Source organism: Aricia agestis, chromosome 1, assembly GCF_905147365.1.
Source record: "Aricia agestis chromosome 1, ilAriAges1.1, whole genome shotgun sequence".
NCBI lineage: Eukaryota > Metazoa > Arthropoda > Insecta > Lepidoptera > Lycaenidae > Aricia > Aricia agestis.
This window is the reverse complement of record NC_056406.1, coordinates 1584196-1611785: the sequence shown is the minus strand read 5'-3', so window position 1 is coordinate 1611785 and position 27590 is coordinate 1584196. Positions and strand designations below refer to the sequence as shown.

The 27590-nt window shown below is 38.5% G+C and overlaps 3 protein-coding genes and 1 long non-coding RNA gene across 4 annotated transcripts in view; 2 read left to right on the top strand and 2 right to left on the bottom strand.

The window, feature by feature from the left end:
- The window catches only part of LOC121740423 (nucleolar protein 9), a 5285-nt gene extending 2384 nt beyond the window's left edge, over positions 1-2901 (bottom strand). Inside the window, exons 1-4 of the mRNA XM_042133116.1 lie at positions 2631-2901; positions 1643-2510; positions 984-1137; positions 114-242 (exon numbers count right to left, since the gene is read on the bottom strand). Of these exons, the coding sequence (XP_041989050.1) occupies positions 114-242; positions 984-1137; positions 1643-2510; positions 2631-2829 (1350 nt within the window). The 5' untranslated portion in view covers positions 2830-2901. The remainder of the gene's footprint in view (positions 1-113; positions 243-983; positions 1138-1642; positions 2511-2630) is intronic.
- LOC121740451 overlaps positions 1-12167 on the top strand; it is a 20426-nt gene extending 8259 nt beyond the window's left edge. Inside the window, exon 4 of the mRNA XM_042133156.1 lies at positions 12113-12167. The gene's annotated coding sequence lies outside the window, so the exon portion shown is untranslated. The remainder of the gene's footprint in view (positions 1-12112) is intronic.
- Positions 6599-26461, top strand: LOC121740443 (protein 4.1 homolog). The gene is made up of 8 exons (XM_042133137.1): positions 6599-6645; positions 17404-17523; positions 20336-20483; positions 21019-21135; positions 23163-23343; positions 23821-23973; positions 24330-24515; positions 26197-26461. The coding sequence occupies exons 2-8, from the start codon at positions 17410-17412 to the stop codon at positions 26324-26326; spliced, it is 1029 nt and encodes a 342-aa protein (XP_041989071.1). The 5' UTR covers positions 6599-6645; positions 17404-17409; the 3' UTR covers positions 26327-26461.
- On the bottom strand, positions 15685-27590 carry LOC121740467. Its single transcript, XR_006037646.1, has 3 exons — positions 27514-27590; positions 20971-20976; positions 15685-15695 (listed from the first exon to the last, which is right to left on the bottom strand). It is a non-coding gene; the product is annotated as an uncharacterized LOC121740467 (long non-coding RNA).

Below are 27590 nucleotides of genomic sequence, written 5' to 3'. Positions count from 1 at the left end.
ATTTTTTTATTTTATTCAGCCAAATTAATTAATTCCTATTCAGCACTGTTGCAGATGGATCCACAGAATTGGTTTTTTCTTCTACATCAGTCCAAATACAACCTTATACAGACCTGAATAAACTGCATCTGCTTGGTCTTGATCCGCAGGCAGGCCTTAGCCAGCGCGACCAGCACTCCCGTGTTTCCCGACGCCAGCAGGGTGCTGTACTTTGTTGATAGCTCCTCAAACATTGGCTCAAACTGAAAGTCACAAATTACAATTGTTTACTAGCTAAAACTACGGGACAAGGACCAGAATTCCATAACAACTTTCATATTTTTTTAAGAATTTTAGTGCCTCGATTTGGCAATTACACTTTGTTTGGAACCTGAATATACTTTTTTATGGGTTAAACCAGGAAAACAGTTGAAAATTGGTTGTCTAGGCTCCTAAGTTCTAGACTACCACAGCTTCCTGGACTTTAAAAAAACTTCAACTACTAACTGCAGCCTACTGCTAAATATTAATTACATATTACATACATAATATTTGAAAACATCAATTTATAAATACAGAAAGGCCTCGATAGTCCAAACCCCAGTTAATCCGAATACCTCTATAATCTGAACTATCTCCCTTTTTGCTTTTGCATAAATTAAGGGATAAAGCGTTTTCAATGTCACTAAATACTGGTCGTCAAAATACTATACTTACTGGAATACTTTAAGAAAGTTTTAATAAGAAATAGGTACTTTTAGTTTTGTATATGAAAGTTTTGCATGATTAAAATATAGTTTTTTTTATTAATAGCATTGTTTTATTGCCAAAGTCTTTAAAAAAGTCTACATACTATAATCCGAACGCTGCGTAAATCTGAACAGGGTATAATGTATTTTGGGTGTTCGGACTATCGACCTACTGTAATTTAATAAAATATTTGATTATAATGTTCCTACATAATATCTAAATAAACAGTTACTCTTGTAAGTATAAAATCTTACCTCCTCTTTTATTTTACAGTTATCTATCAGTCTCTGCACAGTAAAGTTTAGCATGGGCATGGCAGCAAGCTGACTGAGACGGTTTATAAAACATTTAGCGTACAACTGTGTGTACATTTTTTTCTTTGACACAAACAATGCCGCTTCCAATAATCTGTAATACAAATTAAAATATTTTAATTAAGGTGAAAACCAATAAATAATTGTATGTCAAATTAATAATAACATATATTTTTATCCTCAAAAAAATTTTTTTTAATTAAACAAGGGGGCAAACGAGCAAATTGGTCACATGATGGAAAGCAACTTCCCTCGCCCATGGACACTCGCAGCATCAGAAAAGCTGCAGGTGCGTTGCCGGCCTTTTAAGGAATAGGATAATAGGGGAGGGTAGGGAAAGGAATAGGGTAGGGGATTGGGCCTCTGGTAAACTCAATCACTTGGCGAAACTCAGCGCAGGCGCTGTTTCACGCCGGTTTTCTGTGAGAATTGTTTATTTTTCCGGTCGAGCGGGCCCATTCGTGCCGAAGCATGGCTCTCCCACGTCTAAAATTGTTTTTCTATACATATTAATACCAAACTTTTGTAAAATTATATTTTTATCTACACAGAAATGCAAATGTGATATAAAGTAAGTGTTACCTTGAAGCATTACATACCTGACAGCAGATTCGGATTCAAATACTGGCGGCAAGGAACCTGCAGCATTTTCCATTTTCTCCTTGCCTTCCTCATAGTTATCAACATCTATCTTGTCTTTTTTATCATCATTGCCAGTAGACGTCCAGTCATCAGGTGCAAAGCTTTCATTCAACAACTTCTTAACTAAATTCTTGGTCAAATCTTTGTCGACATTTTTAACTGCATAAAGCAAAACCTGTAGCAAAGCTGAGGTCATATTTTGATACGGCAGATCTTTGAATTGAGGCCACACCGACAGCCTGTTCGCAAACTCCTTGACAATCTCTTTAAACTCTTCTGGAACAACTTTGTACTCCATAGTAGTGAGATGGGGCGGTATTCCCTTCTTGTCTTGCACAGTCTCTTTGAACATATTGACTTTAGGTTTCTCGCCTGGCAGCAGTGTTATTCCACTGAGACATTTTAAGGAGCTTCTTAAAATATAATTTGCCGATTGATCCCACACAAAATCTTCTAAATTGTTCAATGCATATTTACATATCTTGAGTGTGAAATCATAGCACAACTGTTTATGTTCCTCGCTATATTCAGACTCCTTTTCCAACTTCTTTTTCTTTTTTGGCACCTCTTCCTCTGTGTTTTCATCTTGAAGATGTTCTGTGGCTCGCTGGCAGGATACTCGCAACAGGGTCTCTATGATATGACTTGAAAAGTTGTCTGAGCATAGCTTTCTTAGCTCAGGTGATAATATATTCATGAATCTCTCTAGATGTTCTGCTGACGAGTAAGGGAGTAGTAACTCAACAAGGCGGCAACCAAGCTGATTGCCCACGACATTCAATTCCTCACCTTTCGTTCTTTCTAGTACATTATTAACTAGAGCCTCTGAAACCAAATTAAACTTGGTGATTTTTGATGCCTTCACATAAACTAGAAATAATTTGAGCCAGCACAACAATCTGTCACAAATTTAGTATAAAACATATAAGAATAATAACAACTTACGTCTCTCGTCTGGATCTGTAACTCCCTCTTTGATTGCGTCGAGTATTCCCACGAAATACTGATAAAGTTCCTCCGGGACCTTAGTACCCCGACCCATTTGGCCCTTTTTCGCATATTTCTTGGCATTTGCTATGAAATTCTTCCTCTTTTTTCTCTGCCTCTTTTTCAAGGGATTGTTATCTACAATTTCGTCGCCCATTATAATAAAATAAGATTAAAATTCACAATGAAAATAAAGAACACATTGCAATGTTTACAAAGTAAATGTAATATTTTGAGGTTATTTATAATTCAGTTGTCAAAGTCAAAACCATGCCGCGTACTTTTTTAAATTATGCTACGTGTACAGACCACGGCTTACAAGTTACACTATTTTATGTTCCTGAATTTTAAATATACCTGTAAATTACCTTAAGGCTTATTAGTGATTTTATGTCGTTGTTCCTATTGCTATTGTGCTGTTATGATTTAAGAAAACCTTCTTAACAGGCTAGTACGTGCCTCAATAGTCAACATAAAGACTTTTGAGTTTATGTTCGAGTAAGTACTTACTTATAATAATTAAAGTTACATAAAAATAATAATAATTCTGTTTTATAAATATCTAAAACAGTTATTTGTGTCGGTAAATAACGTTAACATGGCCGTATTTCTTTTCCCTAGGCTAGCCTGTTAGTGAAAATAGGTCGAGACTTGAGTGGTCCTTACATTTACACCACATTTTTCTAACATGCTCTTTCAACTTTTAGATGCATAGGATTTATCCATGCTAAAATATGTATGTCTGTCTGTCTGTCTGTCTGAGCCCATGCTTAATTAATGCGCTGAACCGATTTAGATAAAATTTCGCATGGAGATATAAAATTTAAACTCCACGATCGATGAGAAACTTTCGAAGTAGCAGAAAAGGACTCCCTGATTCCATAATAATAATAATAAGAACTATAATATTATAACTTATATAGAATGTGTTTTTAATGTCATGCTATTCAACATCTAACAGCAATATGCCTGCAGCTCAGCAATATCAATATCCAACATGACATGAATAGTAATCGTGAATGAACACTATGGCACTAGTCGGCGCCACTAACGCTATATTATTCAAGTTTATTAAACTTTTTATGTGCATCATCTACATTCTACAGGGTGTAACAAAACTAGGTAATAATACTTTATAGAAAATGTACGGTTCCCGCACAATAAACTTTTATGATTTTCGCCTAAACTTTGAGTCTCGGGAAAGGACTAGGGATACTTTTTGTCCCGGAAAATGTACGGTTCCCGCAAATTATACTTTTATGATTTTCGCTTAAACTATTCAATTTATTTTGATGAAAACAACGTTTGCTGGGAGCCCGGGACAGCTAGTCACCAACATATAAAACCGGAGCTTGCTCTTTAAAAACATGAAGTTTTACGCGCCTCGCGATTCGCGAATATGTAATACCTAAATGTTCGTGCAGCACGTCTCACTCCGCGCTCAGATCGGTCAAGTTAATATGGCCATGTATTATGAATTAATATAAGTAATAAATGCAGATTAAAAGTCAAAGGACTAACTTAGGACTGATTGATGCAGCGAATATTGCCCTTACGTGATTCATAAAGAGAAATAGGGAATATGCATGATTTTTTTTATGACTTCAATTAGTCCTTTATATCTTTATAAATGAGAATAAAACATAAATAGGCTTCAAAATATTCAAATTATTCTTTAAATTGAAATTTAAAACATTGATTAAATTTGTACCGTTCAAACGCCGGCATTTAGCGCGACATGTTGATGACGCAGATGCACAGTGTGATAAAAACCTCAATTTTGTTTCATCTCGTTTTTCTTTCAAAATACTATAGTTAATAGCTATACAAACATTAGAGTAGAACACCGAGATCGATATTATTTGTAGTTTTTTTGTTAAAGAGTGTCAAAGTTGGCCTTTTTCCGGGTCATAAATTTGCATAAAAATTGAATTAAAAAAAACTAATCAAGTAACATTAATTTTGTTTATACCGATTGAATAAGCATTTAATAATATACTTTTTCTCCAAAATTGGTTAACCTACTGTGATCAAGTAGGGAGATATTAATTTGTTTATTAATTTTAGTTTTTAATTTTTAATTTCCCCATTAGATCGAATTAGAAAAAGTTTTAAGCATGACACGTTAGTGTGAGTAATCCTTTATCAATGTTATTAAAAATCACATTCTAATAACGTCTGTGTCAGAAGTTATATCAAATTCAATTTATATCCGGATTTTTAGTGACCTAGGGTTGTCACTAAAAGTCTCTTGTTTGATTTATCCGGTTGATAATTTATTTTCCCTGACTACTTCAGAAGGTGATTAGATACTGTTTGAGCGTATAAATTAATTGATGTACGCTATATTTTTTTCACTTTTTAGATTATTTTTTTATTAGACCTGCCTAAACGTGATCTTGATAATTTGCTTATAGGCTACTTTCGTACACTATGTTTAGAATAATTAGGATTGTTAGCGTTAATATTATGACGTCACAATTGGGTATTTGAACAAAAACATTTTTGTGATAAATGGAAATCCATTTTTCTTTTATTTTTTTTTCGCAATAATTCAAAAGTTATTTCTAAATTAAAATACCGAAGACAGGCCGACAGCTCCCGCACTAACCCGAACGCGTGTGACGTCATAATGTTAATTTTCACCACAGAACACTAAAAACAGTAGAACTAACATACCACGAATTAACAAACGAATGCTTTGATTGGACGCGTAGGTACTTCTGAACCCAAATAAGCCTTAAAAAAATAAGCCCTAAATACTGAAAACAAAAACACACCTTCAATACTTAAAAAAGAGAGAGAGAAAAAACGGGCACTTATGACACCGACCTACTTATAATGATATTTATTCGAAGAAGTACATTTACATTCGATTTGAAATTAATATCTATACTCTTTGTAACAAAAGTATCCGTAATATTATTGTCTATTTAAAGATAAATTGTTATAATATTATATTTTCTGTCAAAATATCATGAATTAATTAATAATAAGTTCAACTCACATAAATTATTGAAATATGTACTGCTCATAAAAAATTAAAATTATTTGAATAACAAAACAAGACCATAATTGTTACCATAAATCATCATTTTATTTACGACTATTATTGAAATAATAGTAATTTATATTCATCAATATAAATGACTTTAATTATTTTACCAAAACAGATAATATCTCACACGCGCATGAAAAAAGGTTAACATCCGGATATAAAAAGTGGCAACCCTGAACAAAAATTTTAATTACTCTGTAACTTTTGATTTAGACGTCATTAGAATATGATTTTTATTAATATTGATAAAGGATTACTCACTCTATCGTGTCATGCTTAAAACTTTTTCTAATTCGATCTAATGGGGAAATTAAAAATGAAAAACTAAAATTAATAAACAAATTAATATCTCCCTACTTGATCACAGTAGGTTAACCAATTTTGGAGAAAAAGTATATTATTAAATGCTTATTCAATCGGTATAAACAAAATTAATGTTACTTGATTAGTTTTTTTTTAATTCAATTTTTATGCAAATTTATGACCCGGATAAAGGCCAACTTTGACACTCTTTAACAAAAAAACTACAAATAATATCGATCTCGGAGTTCTACTCTAATGTTTGTATAGCTATTAACTATAGTATTTTGAAAGAAAAACGAGATGAAACAAATTTGAGGTTTTTATCACACTGTGAGATGTTATGTCCCATGTTTGTTTCCTTTAGTGATTCAGTTACTTCGTACTTATTTTCGGGTTTATTTGCTATTGAGATCATGGAAGAGGCTAAAAAACCTTCTTACAAGTATTGTGTGATACTGAAGTGCAAAAGCATTACTTACTAGAAACACACCTGACAAAGTATTTTTCGTATTCCAAACGATGTAAAAATACGAGATCCATGGTGTAAGACGATGAAAAGGGATAATGTATCTCCATAATCGTGTTTATTACTATTGTGATGATCATTTCAACGTAACATAAGTATGCTATATACGAAGCGTACTTACGCTTCGTATATAGCATACTTATGTTACTGTTATACATCGTCATGCGCTTTAGTCAAAAGTAAATTAATTTTGCAATGAAGAAGATCTGAAACAAACAAGTACTTAGCTACTTACGTAGGTACTCAACGTAAATTGTTCATAATAATTGGAATATCTAATATAATATATAAAAATATAAAAAATCTCGTGTCACTGTTTGTGCGCGAACTCCTCCAAAACGGCTAAGCCGATTTAGTTGAAATTTTGTATACTTATATACATTTGTTAGGTCTGAAAATAGGTTTTTATTCACTTTTTAAATTTATACTAGAAATAATTTATATGGCAAAACATTGTTTAGCCATATAAATTGCCGGGTCAGCTAGTCTAATTAAATAAAATCGTAAAATCAAGATTTGATGCAAAATATTCTAACATCATAAATGCATTTATTCTCGGTAGATAGTCCGATTGTGCTTTGATAAAACCTAATATATTTATTTATAAAACCTTCTATACTCATATAGATTCACTATAAAATATATGGATTCACTAGAAATCACCAGTTTTAAACTATTTTTCTAACAAATACTATAACTACAGTATGAATATCGAGTATCGACGCCGATATGTAACATCTGACGTCACATTTCGTTTTGACCAATGGTGGCGCGTTTAGTAAGTTTGAATTTCCCTCCATTAATTTTCATTTTTTAAACAACATTTTATGGGTTTAAATGAAAACTAATTAAAAAAAATACCTTTTGATTATAATGTGAGGATGATAAAGATTACAGAAAAATATATTTGAAATGGAATTATTTTTTTTGCATATTCCCTATTCCAAGTTCCAACAAGGAGCAGCCGCCTCACGACTCAAGGCCCAACTTCAGCCAAACTAGTTCTCGGCGGGCAGACGGGAGAGCGTGTCGTTTGCTCGGTGTTTTTTTTTTATTCGAATTCCGAACGTTTTTTGAATTTAAAGTTTCTATTGTGAATTAAAAAGGAACGCAGTGTCTTTGAACAATAATTTGAATTTATATTCAAGGAGAAATATTAATGCGGACGTGTGTTTAGTGTGCTCAAACTTGGAGAGGTTGGTTTTATTATTATTGTTAATTAATGCAGTTTGACAACTACGTGCCATTGACCTCTAGTTTCCCGCATTGTAACTTTTTTAATGTCTAACTTTCATGTTTCGAGCTAAAGTTTTTTCTGTTGACTTCTCTATAATATTTCTATACCCTTCCAAGAACTGCTAGATAACCGTTCGGAATTTTTTATTAACTCCCATAAATTCCCTCACGACACTTCTTCGTGGTATGATTATAAATAAATATAATTCATCTAGTGATGGGCGATTGCATCCCATCAAATAATAATAAAAATATTATATAAAAAAATTGAGTCTTAATAGTTGACCACAGTTTTTTCTTCAGTACACCATAATACATAATTAGGAAAAACTACTTCATGTTCATTTTAAATAATAATTTAATTAGATAGAAATATATGAGAATATAGAATAAACCTACTTTCGTCTTCTCGTGCAGAGAAGAAGCCAGCAGATAATAAATATTTATATCTAGAATAAGGTTTTAACGTGTTTCTTGTCAACACTCAACTTACAAACTTTACAAAGCTCACAGAAACCTGTATTACTCCCCTGTTGCCTGTGAACATTCCTGTATGATTCATCATCAATCATCATTACCACTCATAGCTACAGCCTACAGTTCGGTGATGTTTGGTGGTGATGATGATAATGATGATGATATTGGTTTATCTAATAATTTTAAAACAAATCATCACAGTATAATAACATTGTGACCGTTTAGAGTGATCAGTGAAGGTAATGTAAGCATATAGGTATAAGGCATCTATAAAATAATTAAGTATTATAAATGCGAAAGTGTGTATGTCTGTCTGTCTGTCTCTCTGACCAAATAAAACCTCTGAGGTCTGTGTGTTACCTCTTCACGCCCAAACTGCTGAACGGATTTTGCTGAAATTTGATTTTTATATAATCTCTACCGTATGTAAAGCCCTTAATACTTACCGGCAATCGATAAATTTGGTCAGCAGATAATTTATAAATATTATACTTATTTTGAATGTGGTAAGTATAGTTTTACACCCAATGTAACTTTAGTAGAGCCACCTGTTAAGTTTCGAAATTAGTGACAACCCCTCAGTCAATTTTAATGGGTGTTTTTAATATGGTAATATAAATAATTATTTTCTGAATTCGCACAAGTCACGGTAACATATTATTTTGTAATTTAATAGTGCTTAACATACAGGTGTCACGCATCGCATGATTTTGCGTGTTAAACAAATATCATATTATGTGTTACAGTGTTAAATCTATATATATAAAAGAAAGTCGTGTTAGTTACACCACTTATAACTCAAGAACGGCAGAACAGATTTGGCTGAAAATTGGTAGGGAGGTAGCTTAGAGCCAGGAGACGGACATAGGATACTTTTTATCCCGTTCGACAGCGTTCCTGTGTGACTTGACATGAAACGTCAGTCACTATAAAACGTGGTATAACAAAAAAGAATCAGACTTGGAATAACAAAACGAAAATGACAGCTATGTAATTGACGTAAAATGACAGCTATGTAATGACGTATGGATGACAATTTGATATTTGTAAGAAATCAATATTAAAACTATTTCTATTAAATAAATAATTAACAGTCTGGGACTGGTCCGATTTGAAAAATTCTTTCAGTGTTAGATAGCCCATTTATCGAGGAAGGCCATAGGTTATATTTTATTATTCTACGACTAATAGGAGCGAAGAAATAGAGGAAACTACTGGAGCAATTTTTATGTTATTTGGCAAACATGAAGAATAGACCACGTTAAGGGACATAGGCTATTTTTTGCGGAAAAATGTACGGTCGCGTGAAATTCCTAAATTACGCAATCGAAGCCGCGCGGAACAATTATATATAAAAATCAATGCTGTACATTCGATTGTACATTGAATGTTTTTGTACAATAAATAATACTTGGGACGTGATCTACTATACTGACGCGGACGAAGTTGCGGGCAACAGCTAGTAAAAAATAAAACTCTATTAAACCTTTATAATAAATAAATTTTACACATACTTTTGTCCCTTTTATACCTGTTCGTAAAAGTCAATGCATAGTAAAGAATGTTAATCGAAAAGCCTCGCCTGACGCCTACGCGACCGGGATGCATCAACAAGACCCCCACAGAACCAAACACAGAACACGTTCAGTCGAAGACATAATATTTGGTTTATTTTCGAGTGAACCTTTTTATCTTGGTGATAATGTTCAAATGTTGCTAAAATCTATCTTTTACCGTTGGACTATCTATATCGTCAGAACTACACAATTTGTTAAAAACTAGAATCAAATTAATGTAGATCAAAACATTTGCAACTATATGACGCCCGCAACTCCGATACGCCAAAATAATTAATCTATCGCGCGGGAACCGCACATTTTTTCGGGATAAGACGTATCCTAAGTCCTTTCCCGGGACTCTTAAGTATCTCCATGTCCAAAAATCTAAATCGGTTCAGCTGTATAAGCATGAAGGGAAAGACAGACAGACACACTTTCGCATTGATAATATGTTGGATAATTTGTACTCTTCGTTTTGACCGCACCGTTAACTGAAAAAAGTATGCGGGCCGTTCTGAATCCTAAGCAGTGACGTCATCCAAGTCCACTGCCTGCCTAGCCTACGCCAACGAGATATCTCACTCTACATGTTTTCTCGATGTTTGATGGTTTGTCTCTTCATTTCTATTGACCCTAGCATGACAAACATTTTTCCTCGCGTAGATCTATCATCGAAATAACACATTTTTATAGAGTTTGGTCGAGATAATGTCGAGATTTTGATATTATGAGACGAGTATGTTTTTAATTATCTCGAGAGTGAGATATCTCGTTGGCGTATGCTAGGCAGGCAGGAATACCTTTTGGTGACGTCACGCGAGCGACGAAATCTGCAGTCGGACCGCATTATCTGCACCTACTTATAAGTTTTCAATTACCTGAGACCCACTTACAAGATAAGAAAGGATGTGTCGTAACTCGTAAGCTTATCAAACGTTCACAAACGTGAGATTCCGCCGGAAAAGATAATAAAAAATAGAAGAGAAAACACCAAGTACTAACTTGATAATTGATATTTGAATGACCGTACTTTACATATTTTATTCTAGGCCATCTTCATTTTTCTGCAAACAAGGATTGGTTATGCAGACTTTTATTTATAGTGTTAATCGCGCGGAATCCGTAAACCTATGTCCATTATTCAAGGGACTCATAGTATCTCCATAACAAAAATCAGCAAAATCGGTTCAGACTTCAGAGGTTTCAGCGTAAAGAGGTAACAGACAGACAGACACACTCTCGTATTTATAATATTAGTATGGATCGACTTATCGAAATTTACATTTTTAGAGACATTTTAAGTAAGGGATTTGTTAATTGCAATAATAATTATAAAGTCCGAATCCGGACCGCCGACCCATTGTGTGAGGACCGAGCATTTTCGAAGATGAACTTCGTTAAAAATAAATTTCGGTCTCGACTTACTGATGAACATCTCTATTGTGCAAGCTATTGATTTAATATCAATAGCTTGCACCAGTTTCACTTCAAACATTAGATCTTTGAATTTCCGTAATTACTTACTTTTGTTTAATTTTTTTTTTTTTATAAAATGATGACCACGAAGGTCAGGTTCATTCCTGAAAATTGACCCCGAACGAAACTAATTGGTGACCCTTGGTCTATTATTCACTCGATAGTAGAATGTCTGGATAGCTGTAGGATACCCAACTCTATGTCTATTATTTTCGCTTGATAGTGGATCGTCTTAGGATACCCAACTCTATTCCTGCAATGAAAAAGCTTCTTTCAGCAAGTTTTTGTTCGCAGCATCGCCGCAGTAGCTCGCGATCTTATCGCAGCTCTTGCCAGCTATTGATTTAATCTTATTTAGGTTCAGCTCGCAGTCTAGGTCATCTGTTCCAGACTGGAAAAAAATGATAACAAAAGCGTTTTGCCTCATTTGCTTGACCTATGGCAAGTTTAATATTTAAAAAAAGGATTTTCATCCTATCATGTTATCTACGTTAGAAGTAGTGATCACATTGGGCCGTCGATAACCATGATTGCCACGAAGTCGAGCATGTGCAATAATAGATAAAATTGACCGACGTAAGGTTTATACGAGATTATACGTGGGAGAGCCATGCTTCGGCACGAATGGGCCGGCTCGACCGGAGAAATACGTCGTTCTCACAGAAAACCGGCGTGAAACAGCGCTTGCGCTGTGTTTCGCCGAGTGAGTGAGTTCACCGGAAGCCCAATCCCCTACACTACCATCCCCTATTCCCTTCCCTACCCTCCCCTATTACCCTATTCCCACTTAAAAGGCCGGCAACGCACTTGCAGCTCTACTGTTGCTGCGAGTGTCCATGGGCGACGGAAGTTGCTTTCCATCTGGTAACCCGTTTGCTCGTTTGCCCTCTTATTTCATAAAAAAAAGGCCCGCCTAATATTTTTTTTACTTGATGAAACTTAGGCGAAGCCAAACGGAAAGGTACTATCAGACAGGTTGATTCATAGGCAGATGGGGGACCTGTGTAGTAGGGTTCCGTACCCAAAGGGTAAAAAACGGGACCCTATTACTAAGACTTCACTGTCTGACGTCTGTCCGTCTTTCTTTAGGCAGACGGACAGACAGTGAGAGTTCTACAGTTTTCACAAATAAAAATGAAATTAATATTTAAGGGGGGCTCCCATACAAATAACACAATTTTTGGCCTATTTTTTCTCTATAACGGTACAGAACCCTTCGCACACGAGTCTGACTCGCACTTGGCCGATTTTTTTCAAATGGGGTAATTTTACTTGATTTTTTACATTGTTTTATTTACATTTTACTTGTTAATTGCTATTACCGTAACGGAATAATTGTCACCATCTTATATTAGTTAGGCAGGCTTTAAGTTGAATGGAACAAGGGAAAGGCGTTGTACGGTTTCCGTGAAAGTATAAACCCCGCTGGGAACTGTCACCATCGCTTATCCGAGGACGGATAAGTACAATTAGTTCATTATTCGCTTACTTTTTGCATAATTATTTAATTGCTTACGTAAATATGCGTTAAAATATATTTTTGACAAAATTTTACTGGGTTTACCAAGAAAGTCACAACTCACAAGATTACAGCACCTCTAGTGAACATACAGAAAAGAGACTAGAGGTAGAGATGGGTTTAGCAAATCTATAAATTGATAATTTTTTTCCACATAATATTATAAAAGTTAAGAATTAAATAAGGTCGTTCTCACCTGCTGGCTGACTGTTCTGACTTCTGACTCATAATACAGGGAATCTTTACCTGAGTTAAACAATTCCTAAGACGAAATTATGTAGTAAGAAAAAAACAATTAAGTAGTATTGGTCATACCTACCTCATAACTTCATAAGGTTATGACTTATGACCAATACTTTGCATACACATAATTTAGAATTCTATGCCATGCATGATGCATGCATGTCTTTGCTACTCAAATGATGTAGAGCCATATTGCTATAATCAACTGTTACTGACTACTAATCATTTGGTCAAAGCTAATAACCAAACCATAAAAGACGCTAATATTTTTCGTAATTGACTACAGTTTTGTATAATGTTGGGTATTAAAATTTATAAAATCACGTAAGAGTTTAGACTTTAGACTAAAACATAATGAATGAATGAATGAAAAACATTTATTTCAGACAAAAATAATAAGTACTAAAAATTAATAAAAACTAAAAATAATAAGTACTAAAAGTTAATAAAAATTTGGACGGTAAAAGTCGTACCAACTTCATTTTAGAAATATTATTATAATTGTTATTTAAATATATTTACGTTGATACTTGATACTTGATAGGAACAAAATACCAGGTAATATAACATATTATCCAAATCGCAAAAGGTAGCATAGTACCTATAATTTGTGCTATAATCTAATATATTATATCAAGCCAAAAGGTGTCATTGAGTCGCTACGCTTCTAAATAATGTCCAAGCGTAGCGTACCTTGCCGAGGCCCCGTATAAAAATATTTTGGAGGCCCTTAGGAAAGTTGAAACTTCCTATAAAATAAATCCCTTTTTTTAACTTTTAACTTTTTTATTAAGTTTTGCATACGCACGTTGATAATCCTATTTTACTGTACACGTGGAACTGTAAGATAATAAACAGAAGTGGTATGATGACGGCAGTAACAGTGAAAATACTTCACATTCAATATTTCACATTCAAAATAACCAGCTGTAACGCGCATAACAAACTGCCCGTGCCCACTGCCCAGTGCCGTACACGTACAGTCATAGCCCATAGGTACAGTAGCCAACGTATATGCCTGAACAGCAAAACCGAAGTGCTTACGAGTACAAATATGACGAAAGTCTGTAAAATACCAAATTTCAGCAAAATAGGTTCAGCGGTGAGAAGGTAACAGACAGACAGACACAGTATACATATACACACGGTATACAGACATAGTATGGATATCGAAGTAACTCAAGTATGTATTTTATCTATCTCCGAACTTCTAAATGTTATATATCTATACTTAATATTATAAAGCGAAAGAGTTTGTTTGTTTGAACGCGCTAATCTTAGGAACTACTGGTCCGATTTGAAAAATTGTTTAAGTGCTAGATAGCTCATTTATCGAGGAAGGCTATAGCGCTACACTTTATCACGTTAATACTAATAAGAGCGAAGAAATAGAAGAAAATGTGGAAAAAACGGGGGAAATTATTTGAAAGGGCTTATCTCACGAACTACTGCAGAAAATTTTCTGTTATTTGGCTCAGATAAGAAGTAGACCACGTGAAGGATCATAAGCTATTTTTTGTAGACTCATTTGTCTGTGAAATATCTAATTTACGCGGGCGAAGCCGAGCGGAACGTCTAGTAAAATATATTATGGTAAAATAATGGTCAGCATGGTTAATCAATCTTTGTCGCACATTAAAATCTGCTTACAAGCAATTTAAAACTAGATAGGTACTCTATCTTTATAATAAAAAAGTTATATTGTCTTATTACAATATTTCTAACTTTCTTTGCGTTAGTAATATCTATTTGAATTCATTTTATGAACTGTATATCCACTCTACGGACAGTAAAATTATTTACGGCATAACCTAAGAGCTATATCTCTAGTCTCTACATCTGCCAGTTTTGTTTACGGATTGCGTAAATACCTCTATAACTGTTAGGATTTCAAAACGATCGCCAAATCAACATCAAACGGAAGTGTTTTTTGATTACACAGCTTCTGATTTTATATCTTTGATGTAGAGAAAGTTTGTTTGATTAGAATTTCGACGAACATTTTCAAATTATGATGTTGCTAAAATATAGAGCACAGGAAAAAGTAGATACTATTTGAGCCCAGTGATGGAATAGCCAGCATTTTGTCTTCGGCGAGTGGCGACTGCCTTACGAGAAGTGTGTATTTTGAGGTAACTTTAGTCCAGATCCTCATACCCTGCATTGACTGAATGCATCACAGTCCTGCATTGCGCTATCTAAGTTTCTGAGAACGGCAAGATATCTAAACAACGTCTGAAATGACGTCAGTGGGCTTCGGCCTGACCGAGCATGCTATCTCGGTTGGACGGTAGGCCTTCCTTTGAGGTCACCACACATATCCCCACAAGTTAAAGAGATAGGGTATGGACTCTAAATTCTAGAACAAGTAAGAACATCATATTATGATGAAAGGATCCTCTTTCTATTCCACTATTCTACTGTAGTATAAATTACCTACTATAATGTCTATAATGCCCGTTTTCCAGGATCTTAATCAGAAGTTAATCTATTCAACAGACTTGTTGATCGGTTTACGTTAGCCAATAAAAGCGCTAGACTAGGCAATCTCCTGTACCTAAAGAATAACATAAAAATTTATATCAACTACTCGTACTTTAGGCTATCAGATGATCCTTTATTAACTCTATTTTACGGCCTGTATGTACAAGAGGAAGCAATAACTATTTATTGAATAAGAAACTATCGGCCTATAGTCTATTCTATTACAGCCTGCATTCAAGTAAGCAAACAATAATGTGTTGAATAAGAAACTATCGGTAGTATCTACTGAAGCGTCACGTATCTACCGTGATCGCGCCGTGACGATCACGTCACGGTCACGGTCCTACAACTGTACCAACCTTATGCCAAAGACATTAGGATATTTCAGAAAAACAAAGGTAAAATAACTGTGAACGGACGTTATCGAACTGTTGACCCCATCCTTCATTAGCCATCGAAAGGGGCTTTATAAGCTTACGAAATGTTTCTATTGAACATTAAACGTTGGAAATGAGAAACAGTTATTGGTGAAACGTCTATTAATATCCATGAATGCCATGATACCGTCGGTGTCTGCAGTCTGTCTGCCTAGATATCTGATATTTTCTCACTTGGGACTGAACACTTTGTCGAAGGCTTGAATTATATTTTTTACCATTATTTCTACTCGAAAGTTTCGGAAAACGTCTTGTTATTTTATATTATACTTCACATAAAAACTTTTTATTTTAACAAATCTTTCTATTGTTCCTACAGTCCACTTCAGCTGCTGTAATAGTTAATTAACTTACCAGTCTACGAACGTCGTAGACAATTGAATAATTACCACTAACCTAAATTCTTCGTTATTACTAGCTAGTATCCTTCATTTTAGTAGCGATTTTTTTACGATTCACAATATTTCAGAGCCAAGAAAATATTGTAATGTCAAGTCCTTAATTTTTGTAAATCAATTAAAATAATCTTCCCTATAAACAATAAATTGAGGGGACAGGTACTTATACTAACTAAAATGTACACGTAAAAATACCAAGTTATATTACTTTAGAGTTTAGTGTATATAATATGTGTATAGAGTTGACTGTACTAAGTAATAAGTATTACTGCAGCACTGAGCTACATTAGGCTTCAGTCTCTATGAGGAATGCCCTTTCGTCGTTAATTTGCTCATACATTATTAGAAAAAGTAGCTTCTTTTTTCAGAGCTATACTGCCTTCCCAGTGAACTCCCTTCATGCACATACACACCCTAAATCCTAAAGTATTATCACTCAGTGACCTAATATGCTGCTGTAAGCAGAATTTACATGTGTGTCATAATCATTATAGTGTCACGTTCCAGTCTTTGTTTTTGTTCAGTGAAACTCAGAAACAAAATATCAGCGATCCGCTGTCATCGTCTGATGCACATGAGATTGTGCGAGAACATTGTTTAACTTTAAAACACTAGAGTCATCCAGGCTGTAAAATGCATATCAAAATTTACGTGCATGGTTAATGCAATCTGTCGTTGAAGGCCCCTAAAGCTAAGGAGACCACTCGCCATCAGTTTAAAATTGTTACCTTATCCTAGCATGCTTGTGCTAGATGCAACTAAGTACATGCTTTGACAATGTAACCTAGTATACCTCTATAGCCCTCTTCCACGCTCTCTGGTCTGTAACCAAATATCATTCTAATCATCAAAATAAAGATGCTCCCGTGACCTTAGTCGTAGTCACTATTAAGTATTAAGTATTCTGTGGACTACCTTAAATCCTTCAGTAACCAGATTAAACGAAAGGGTCTGACTGCTGTAAACTCAGAGAGTCCCTGTTTTCCACCAGTTATCACCTAACACCATCTTTCAGACGAAGATGCGAGAGAGTCTTCGGCGGCTGGCGTCGGAGGACGGCACCATGCCTCGCCACGCCAACGGCTCCGTCAAGGTCGACCTGCTCAATGGAGAGACCATCAACATTGTCGTTCAGGTAGGTGTGCTTTTTTTTTAATGAAATAAGGGGGCAAACGAGCAAACGGATCACCTGATGGAAATCAACTTCCGTCGCCCATGGACACTCGCAGCATCAGAAGAGCTGCAGGTGCGTTGCCGGCTTTTAAGAGGGAATAAGGTAACAGGGGAGGGTAGGAAAGGGAATAAGGGAGGGTAGGGAAGGAAATAGGAGAGGGTAGGAAAGGGAAAAGGGTAGGGGATTGGGCCTCCGGTAAACTCACTCACTCGACGTGAAGCAGCGGAAGCGCTGTTTCACGCTGGTTTTCTGTGAGCCCGTGGTATTTCTCCGGTCGAGCCGGCCCATTCGTGCCGAAGCATGTCTCTCCCACGTCAACTTTACCATACAGCCAGGCCAGGGGGGTGAGCCAAAATCTTTTCGTTTTCGCTTCGTTATGGCGGCTCTCGACATAGGCGAACGCGTTGGCCAACGCGTCTGCGGACGCGTTGGCCCAATGTGTAGAACGGGCGTTCGCGCGTTGGCCGTAGGTATTTAGACGTTGGCCGACGCATCTGCGAGCTTGCCGCGCGGGTCGGAAATGTCGGCAAAAGATTAAAGGACATTTGTCGCAAGCTTCGCGCTCCATCCACACATAGGCCGCGCGATCAGTTCGCCCGGAGCGGCGATGAAGAGTGCACGTTTCCTTCTTGTGGCGAGTTAACATCTAACTTGACGAAATGGCGAACAAAATGAGTATCGAGAAAACATTTAAATTTATTGGGCCCTATGGGTCTATACAGACGAACCGCATTTCAACTGCAATCCAACCGCAAATTGCAGTTGAAGTGCAGTTTGTATGCAGTTGACACGACTGCAATAGAACTGCAAACCGAACGCGCAGTCAGATTGCAGTTGACTGCAGTCGTGTGAACTTCATACCGACTGCATCCAAACTGCACTATCCCACCCACCCGCACGCTCCGCTCTCTCGCGGAGAATGGAATCAGTAGCAGTGCAGTTTGGATGCAGTCGGTATGCGGTTCACACGACTGCACGCCAACTGCAACTGAACTGCAATCCGACTGCGCATTTGGTTTGCAGTTCTATTGCAGTCATGTCAACTGCATTCAAACTGCACTTGAACTGCAATTTGCGGTTGGATTGCAGTTGAAATGCGGTCCGTCTGTATAGACCCTATCAGAGTAAAAACTGCCTGTGGAACCAAAAATCATATCAAAAGTTGCAAAAAAAATGTTTTTAGGGTTCCGTACCCAACGGGTAAAAACGTGACCCTATTACTAAGACTTCAACGTCTGTCTGCATTTCTGTCTGTCCGTCTGTCTGTCTGTCCATCTGTCTGTCCGTCTGTCTGTCTCCAGGCTGTATCTCAAGAACCGCTATACTTAGCTAGATTTCTGAAATTTTCACAGATTATGTACCTATATCTGTTGTCGCTATAACAACAAAATATACTAAAAACAAAATAAATTAAATATTTAATAAATAATAAATATATATTATTAATTATTAATCATGATAATTATAATAAGTACTTAATAAGTAATAATTTTTATATATAATAAATAACAAGTAATAAAAAAGTTAAATTATTTTAATAAGTATTATAAAATATGTAAAAGTGAGTTTATTTCTTTGTTTGTTACGTTTTCTCGCCTTTTACTTATTTATTTCGAGAATACCCTTTTAAAACTTTTTATTGTCCACATTTACAAAGTAATTATAAGCTGTGAATAAATATACAGCTGCAGCTGTTAGCGACTCAACATCCATTTTGAATCCGTCCGCACATTGGCGCGATCCAAAGCATACTGAACGACCTTCCTATGTGTGGATTACTCACAAACGCCGTTGCAAGCGCACTGCCAACGCGTCTGCAGACGCGTTGGCCAACGCGTTCGCCTATGTCGAGAGCCGCCATTATAGAATCGCCGATGAAAATGTATGGAATTCACATAAGTGTTCGTTAATATGACGTTGACGTTCGACTCGTCTAATGTCAATACCATACATTTTAATCGGCGATTCTATAACGAAGTGAAAACGAAAAAGTTTCGGCTAAATGGCCAGGTTATGCCAAGGTAAGTCGCGATCAGCTGTCGGCTGTACATAGGTCCGTCATCTGCCTATGAATAAATTTCTCTGATAGTACACTTGTGTCGTACGTAAAATCTACCTTGCTAGTTCCCACAATGCTACAAATGGTATTCATGACATTTTCAAGAGATATCAAATCAACGCATATGTTTGATAAGAAAGTAGAAACAAACTGATCGAACAAGATAGTTGAATTAGGGTACAGATATAGTTGTATTAAAAAAAGGTATAATGGCATCATGCCATTTCCATTTAAATTGTAGAGTACTTTACAATTTACATAACACTGCGACAGTACGAAAGTTCCCGAAAGTGTATAAGACTATTATAATATTGTATGTAGTTCCAATAGTTTGCTTGAAAGTTACAACACGTGAGGCGAATTCATGGCGCAGGAACAAACTATGTTCTGCGACTGCGGTTAGTTGCGTCATGTCTGGCCATTCATCATCACCGCCTGTCTAGACTGACATCCCTACCTAATGTGGTTGTAGTTGGTTGAGAAATGACGAGCCAATTTCGTATTATTTACGCTCGACACACAAAGTAAGTGTGAAGCTAATTCGGTGCAGTGTTAGAAGAAACTAACAGCCCATAATGTTAATAATAAATCCTGATGGAGAATTAAGAAAAAGTTATGCAAGCTTAGCTTAATATTTATGAGAAGCAAACGTCTTGCCATAGGTTTTATTCCAAGGTGCTCTTTAACTTAAATCTTTCCAAATATGTGTTTTAGCGTAAAGCCACCGGGGCCGATCTCCTGGACCTGATCTGTGACAACCTCGACCTAATAGAGAAGGACTACTTCGGTTTGCTGCACACCCAGCGTGGAGACCCGCGCGTCTGGGTCGACCTGCACAAACGACTGTCCAAGACCTTTCGCAGTGAGTATTAGGGAAGAAACAGGCATGTTTTATGACTTAAGGGACAGCTTGCCCAAAGGCTGCTCTGGATTTATGTATAGGCAGTATATACTGTATAGACCATGACCATGGCAGCGTCCTACAGTATCGTAGGGGGGGGGGGGAGAGTCCTAGGATGACGGCAGAGTTCATACATAGGGGAGGCAAAATTAAAGTGGCCTATACTCATAACAAAATATAAATCCGGCCGGCAAAGGTCCGAGGGAGAAATACAACTTGTCAGCTTGGCTAAGATAATAGCAAGCATGAGAACTTTTGATAGTATCCTTTAAACAAGACACACAAAAGCGTTTTCATTCTTAGGGAGATGACTAAAATGAGATATTTTATGACTAGGTTAAAGTACTTCTGAATGTAATAAATTTTTTGATGTCAGTTTGCTACTACTCAACGTAATAAATCACCAGTGGATTTTACGGCTGTTTATTTTGATAGCAAGTCGTACAACAAGGAGCTCGAGCTGTTGAAATCCGCTGAAATTGAATAATGTTTCTAGATGAGCCATGGGAGGTGCGGTTCGCGGTCAAGTTCTACCCGCCGGAGCCCTCGGAGCTGAAGGATGACGTCACACGCTACCAACTGTCTCTGGCTATACGACAGGACGTGGTGGAAGGTACGTCTATTTTTACTATTAAACAAGATTGAACACTAATAACACAATTTTCCATGCACTTTTTCCACTATATTAAGAAATTATTAACAAATTAAATAACACCTAATTTTAAAATAAAATTTATTTCTTAATATAGTGGGAAAAGTGCACGGAAAATTGTGTTTATTAGTGTTCAACATGAATTTCTACCAAGAACCAACAGTACAATCAATTACATATATTTTTGACCGACTTCCAAAAAGGAGGAGGTAATACGTTCGGCTGTATGTATTTTTTTTTATGTATGTTCAACGATTACTCAGTCGTTTGTGGTCCGATTTACAAGATTCTTCTTGTGTTGTATAGGGTTTGACTTGAATTTGGTACCATGTTCATAAAAGTGGTGACCTGATAATGGAATCCATGAGTAATCGAGGGAACTCCTCAAAATTTATATGGAAACATATAGTGATTTCAATTTTTTCTGAAGTGTTTCAGGCATATACTACCAAAAAGTAAGATTTTGCAGCAGGATGTACCCTGGTTCCGAAGGTACCCAACAGAACTTTTGAATCCTTATAGATACAAGTTCGAGGATTTTGGCTTTATTTAAACTACTCCAAGCAAAAGCCAATGAATCCTACATTATTTCTGCTGGACATAGGCTAAATTTTATTTTAGAGAAAATAGGGTTTCGTAAGATATTTGGGTTTTTCGGATGCCAGGTGCAAAATCAACCAGAAAAGTTACTTATTTTGCGTACGCTGCCGTTACTATAAAAGATAGAACCATAAAATGTTCCAAGTAATTGTAGATCTTATTAATATCTACAAAAAAGTCCGCGACACACTATACTTATCTATGTCGAGTGAGGCACAATAACCATGTTTTTATTTAAAAATCTTGAATTTTTTGTACTACATTTAAACGCGTTTATTTTACTTGTGCTATTAATCCTTATGAAAATAAATTATTTCATCACTAAGTACAGTTTATGTAGATAAAATTTGGTGAATTATTAAAATTGGACGGTTTGGTTTAAAATTATGGCGAAATTAAAATATAACGATAGTGGGCGTCACCAAGCGGGGGTGCGCGTGCGGAAGGAAGACAATCTGTGCAGTGTGCACTATATGCATCCCTTCGGATAATGACTCCAGACTGCGTCCGCGTAGTCGATATCAGTGTTGGAGTCTCTGAATTGACCTAGGAATCATTTTGCTGACCGAGTCTTTCCTGGGTAGGCTTTTTGCAGCCGTAACCGACATCCACGCGGGCGGAGCCGCGGGCGACCGCTAGTAATAATATGTACAACTCTGACAACAAGCTGCTATAATATTATAGCCTTGTGGTCTCATAGGTAACTAAAAAGGGTAAAATTATTTTTTTTAACAATAAATTGAAACCGACTTCCAAGGTAAAAACAAAAGTAATACTTATTCTTAAAAATAATCTAAAAATAATCAAATAATTCTTATTCCTTATTATATAGTGCCGTCTTCAAACTTCGCCTAAACCTCAACTATTTCTGTACTCAATCTTCATGCTTCTGAAGTCGGTACCAGCTTACCTTAGCGTAAGTTCTATGTCAAGGATCTCAGAACTTTTCCGGGCTGGTAGCGACTTCAAAAGCATGAAGATTGAGTACAGAAATAGTTGAGGTTTAGGCGAAGTCTGAAGACGGCACTATAATAAGGAATAAGAATTATTCGGTTCTTTTTAGATTATTTTTAAGAATAAGTATTACTTTTGTTTTTACCTTGGAAGTCGGTTTCAATTTTTTGTTAAAAAATAATTACTATTGTATTTCTGGACCATTACGACTTGAAACCTTCAAGAAGAGAGCGTATTCCGTTTTTTTATTCTTTCTGATGTTGCGAGTATGAGTACGGTATGTAGTTGCTTGCCATCAGATGACCCGTTTGCTCGTTTGCCCCTAATTTTTTTTAAATAAAAGACCTTTTAAGCATCGACCACGCATTTTTTTTTCTTTCGTATGTAAGAGCCATAAAATACTCTTATATCCATCCATCCATCTCCAATTCCAGGTCGTCTCGTCTGCTCCACCATAACCTACGCGCTGCTGGCGTCCTACGTCCTGCAGGCGGAGGTGGGCGACCGCGGCGGGCGTGTCAGCGCGGCGCTGCTGGCTGCACACAACGCCATACCCCTGGATGTGCTCAATCCAGACCTGGAGGACAAAATAGACGAGCTTTATAGGAAACACAAGTGAGTATCTTTGGATTATTAAAATATTTTTAGGGTGTAATATCTAAGGGAGCTTTTGCCGAGTTACATATACGGTACAGTCACAGAGAGGCTAAACAATGTATATCACGAATATCCTGGTTATAGCGCTCAACAATCTTCGTTTTCCTTTACTTTCTGATAAAGTGCCGAATAGGCTACTCACAGCTTTTTTGACAGATTCTCCATACTTCATCTGTCAAGTTAAGTGGTGGATAGCCTATTCGGCACCTATCAGAAAGTGGTGAAACAGCCCCTTAACGTGAACTATACTATAGAATCCTATAGGATGGAATGGAGCAGTTTTAACCTGCACTGTATAAGTACAGGCTTAACTTCTCTGGTACAAGTTGTTTGAAGCTTGGTTGCTTAGAAGTTTTAAGAATCCCTATTCCGAATACTGGCCTTTAAGAGATGGGTGGTCATAATGGCATTAATCTATTATTTGTATTCTTCCAGAGGCCAAACACCAGCGGAGGCGGAGCTGCGCTACCTGGAGAACGCGAAGCGACTGCCGCTGTACGGCGCCGACCGACACACGGTGAAGGACTCCGACGACGTCGACATCTGTCTCGCGATCTGCGCACACGGCGTCTCCGTTATGAGAGATGGGTGAGTGCTATTCGGCACTCGGCAACCAAAACAATGAACTTCCTTCCTTATGTTGCGATTTGCTAGTTTGCTATGTATTGCTATGGTTTGGAATATAATTTCCGTCATTCCCTACCTACCATGTCCCTACTTCTGAGTAATTCACTCAGAGAATTCTAAGTACAGATGTAAAAGAACCTAAGCATCTCTTGGCTCAGTATCATAGTCTGTGATACCTTCGGATCTGACTTTTGCTTGAGAAGTGCTTAAAAACAGTAATTATTTTGTGTGTTTCTGAAAGTCCGAAGTAGTCCGAATTGAGTGCTATAGCCTCACAAATCAAAGCATCATTATCATCAAACCTGTTTCCTCTCCAGGATGCTGATGAACCGGTTTCCGTGGGCGATGATCCTGAAGATCAGCTACAACAAGCGCGTGTTTGCGCTGCGACTGCGTGCTGGCGAGTGTGACGAGTTCGAGAGCGCCGTGCAGTTCCGCACCGCCGCCAGCAGACACAGCCGCCGACTGTGGCGCAGCGCCGTCGAGCACCACATCTTCTACAGGTATACTGCGACTGCGTGCTGGCGAGTGTGACGAGTTCGAGAGCGCCGTGCAGTTCCGCACCGCCGCCAGCAGACACAGCCGCCGACTGTGGCGCAGCGCCGTCGAGCACCACATCTTCTACAGGTATACTGCGGCCGCGTGCTGGCGAGTGTGACGAGTTCGAGAGCGCCGTGCAGTTCCGCACCGCCGCCAGCAGACACAGCCGCCGACTGTGGCGCAGCGCCGTCGAGCACCACATCTTCTACAGGTATACTGCGGCCGCGTGCTGGCGAGTGTGACGAGTTCGAGAGCGCCGTGCAGTTCCGCACCGCCGCCAGCAGACACAGCCGCCGACTGTGGCGCAGCGCCGTCGAGCACCACATCTTCTACAGGTATACTGCGGCCGCGTGCTGGCGAGTGTGACGAGTTCGAGAGCGCCGTGCAGTTCCGCACCGCCGCCAGCAGACACAGCCGCCGACTGTGGCGCAGCGCCGTCGAGCACCACATCTTCTACAGGTATACTGCGGCCGCGTGCTGGCGAGTGTGACGAGTTCGAGAGCGCCGTGCAGTTCCGCACCGCCGCCAGCAGACACAGCCGCCGACTGTGGCGCAGCGCCGTCGAGCACCACATCTTCTACAGGTATACTGCGGCCGCGTGCTGGCGAGTGTGACGAGTTCGAGAGCGCCGTGCAGTTCCGCACCGCCGCCAGCAGACACAGCCGCCGACTGTGGCGCAGCGCCGTCGAGCACCACATCTTCTACAGGTATACTGCGGCCGCGTGCTGGCGAGTGTGACGAGTTCGAGAGCGCCGTGCAGTTCCGCACCGCCGCCAGCAGACACAGCCGCCGACTGTGGCGCAGCGCCGTCGAGCACCACATCTTCTACAGGTATACTGCGGCCGCGTGCTGGCGAGTGTGACGAGTTCGAGAGCGCCGTGCAGTTCCGCACCGCCGCCAGCAGACACAGCCGCCAGCAGACAAAAATCTAGGGATTATAAAAAAATATATACAGGGTGTAACAAAAATAAGTGATAATACTTTAGGGTGTGTACGTGTTCCTTGTAGAGAGTTCACTGTGAAAGTAGCAGTGCTGAAAGACGAAACAAATTTTTCACTTTTGTATGGGCAACGGCCCGAGCGTCACGAGTTTCCCCATACAAAAGTGAAAAAAATTTTTGGTCTTTCAGCGCTGCTACTTTCACAGTGAACTCTCTACAAGGAACACGTACACACCCTAAAGTATTATCACTTATTTTTGTTACACCCTGTATACGGTATACCACAAACGGCAACCAGTCTAAGGTCTACTTGAGTCAATCAATCATAGTTCAAGCTATATTCATCATGATTCATGTTATATCTCTCGCTCCTTGTAATAGAAACAACAATAACCCAGATTAGCAAAATGTGCCTAGTGTAATTTGATTTTGATTTGAAAACTTCGCTAAGTGACTCCTAACAAAATATTTTGTTCACTGTTATGTTCATACAACACTTGGCACAGTGACACTGTGCCAAGTGTTGTATGAAAACTCTGGCAAAATCCTCTGCACTGGAAAGTAGAAACAGTGATCTTCTCCTCCAACGATGGAGAACTGCAATACTTACAAAAGAATTTCCTTGCCTGAAAAACTGCTTAACTTCCTAAATCTTTAAGTCATCATTTATCTAATGAAAAAACGTTTATTCTCTTTATTCTAGACGGTCAGAGCCGGTGAAAGTGAGCCGGATATCCGGTTTTCCCCGACTGGGTTCCCGCCGCCTGTCCTGCCGCCGTACGCTGCGTCAGCTCCGAGACCCTGGACCCGTGGAGATATCCGCGAGAGCGTGACACCGGAAAAAATAGACTCCATCATGAGTCTTAAAGACTGGAAGGCACCAAACTCATTTGTTGATAACATACTCTTAGTAACTTTTATGCCAAAATAAAAAAAAACCTCGATGCCCAATGGCCATATCTACTGTAGTATAAAAAAAATCTCAAAAGTGTTAGAGGCAAATGGCGGACCTACGTTATTCTGTTTTTTTTTATTAGCCTATAGTATCCCACTGCTGGGCAAAGGCCTCCCCCAGGATCCTCCACTGTTCTCGCTCCTGCGCCACCGATAGCCAGCCTGGCTGGTGTGCCTCCAGCTCGTCACGCCACCTTTTTCTAGGCCGGCCTCGGCGGCGGCGTCCATTTGCCCAGCGGTCGGGATGCATGCGGCTAACGTGACCCGCCCACTCCCACTTCAGCTTGGCCGCCTTGACTCCTTGATGCCCGTTTGGGAACGCAGTATGGTGTTTCTTATTTTATCGAGAAGCTTTACTCCTAACATACTGCGCTCCATTGCTCTTTGGCATACCCCGAGTTGAGCAGATACACTGATGTTATTCTGTTGGATAATGAATTTTAGTCGTGATCTTTCGACTAAGTTTGACGTAACACAATTGAATAACGTAGACCAGTCACCTGCTTATGAATCCATTTCTTGGAAACACAAAATGAGAGCCAGTCCACACGGCGCGTTGCGTCAGCGTTGCGTCGACGCAGCGCTGCTGTTGTATTGTTTTACACACAAATAGCCAAGGTGTCGCAACTCGCAACGCACACATTACGGACAGCAGCCCGCGAGACGAAGCGGGCCGTGTTGACGTTATATTAAGACTGCTTTTATTATGAAATAGGGGGGTCACCTGATGGAAAGCAACTTCCGTCGCCCATGGACACTCGCAGCATCAGAAGAGCTACAGGTGCGTTGCCGGCCTTTTAAGAGGGAATAGGGTAATAGGGGAGGGTAGGGAAGGGATGGGAAGGGAATGGGGGAGGGTAGGGAAGAGAATAGGGTAGGGGATTGGGCCTCCGGTAAACTCACTCACTCGGCGAAACACAGCGCAAGCGCTGTTTCACGCCGGTTTTCTGTGAGAACGTGGTATTCCTCCGGTCGAGCCGGCCCATTCGTGCCGAAGCATGGCTCTCCCACGTAAAAACGCTGCGTATAAAAACTTCGTAATAACGCTGCGACGGCGCAACGCAACCAGCGCCGTAAATAGGGCGGTGCCACCGGTGCCCAGGCACAGGGCGTAGACTCTGGAGGGGCGCAAGAATGACCAGG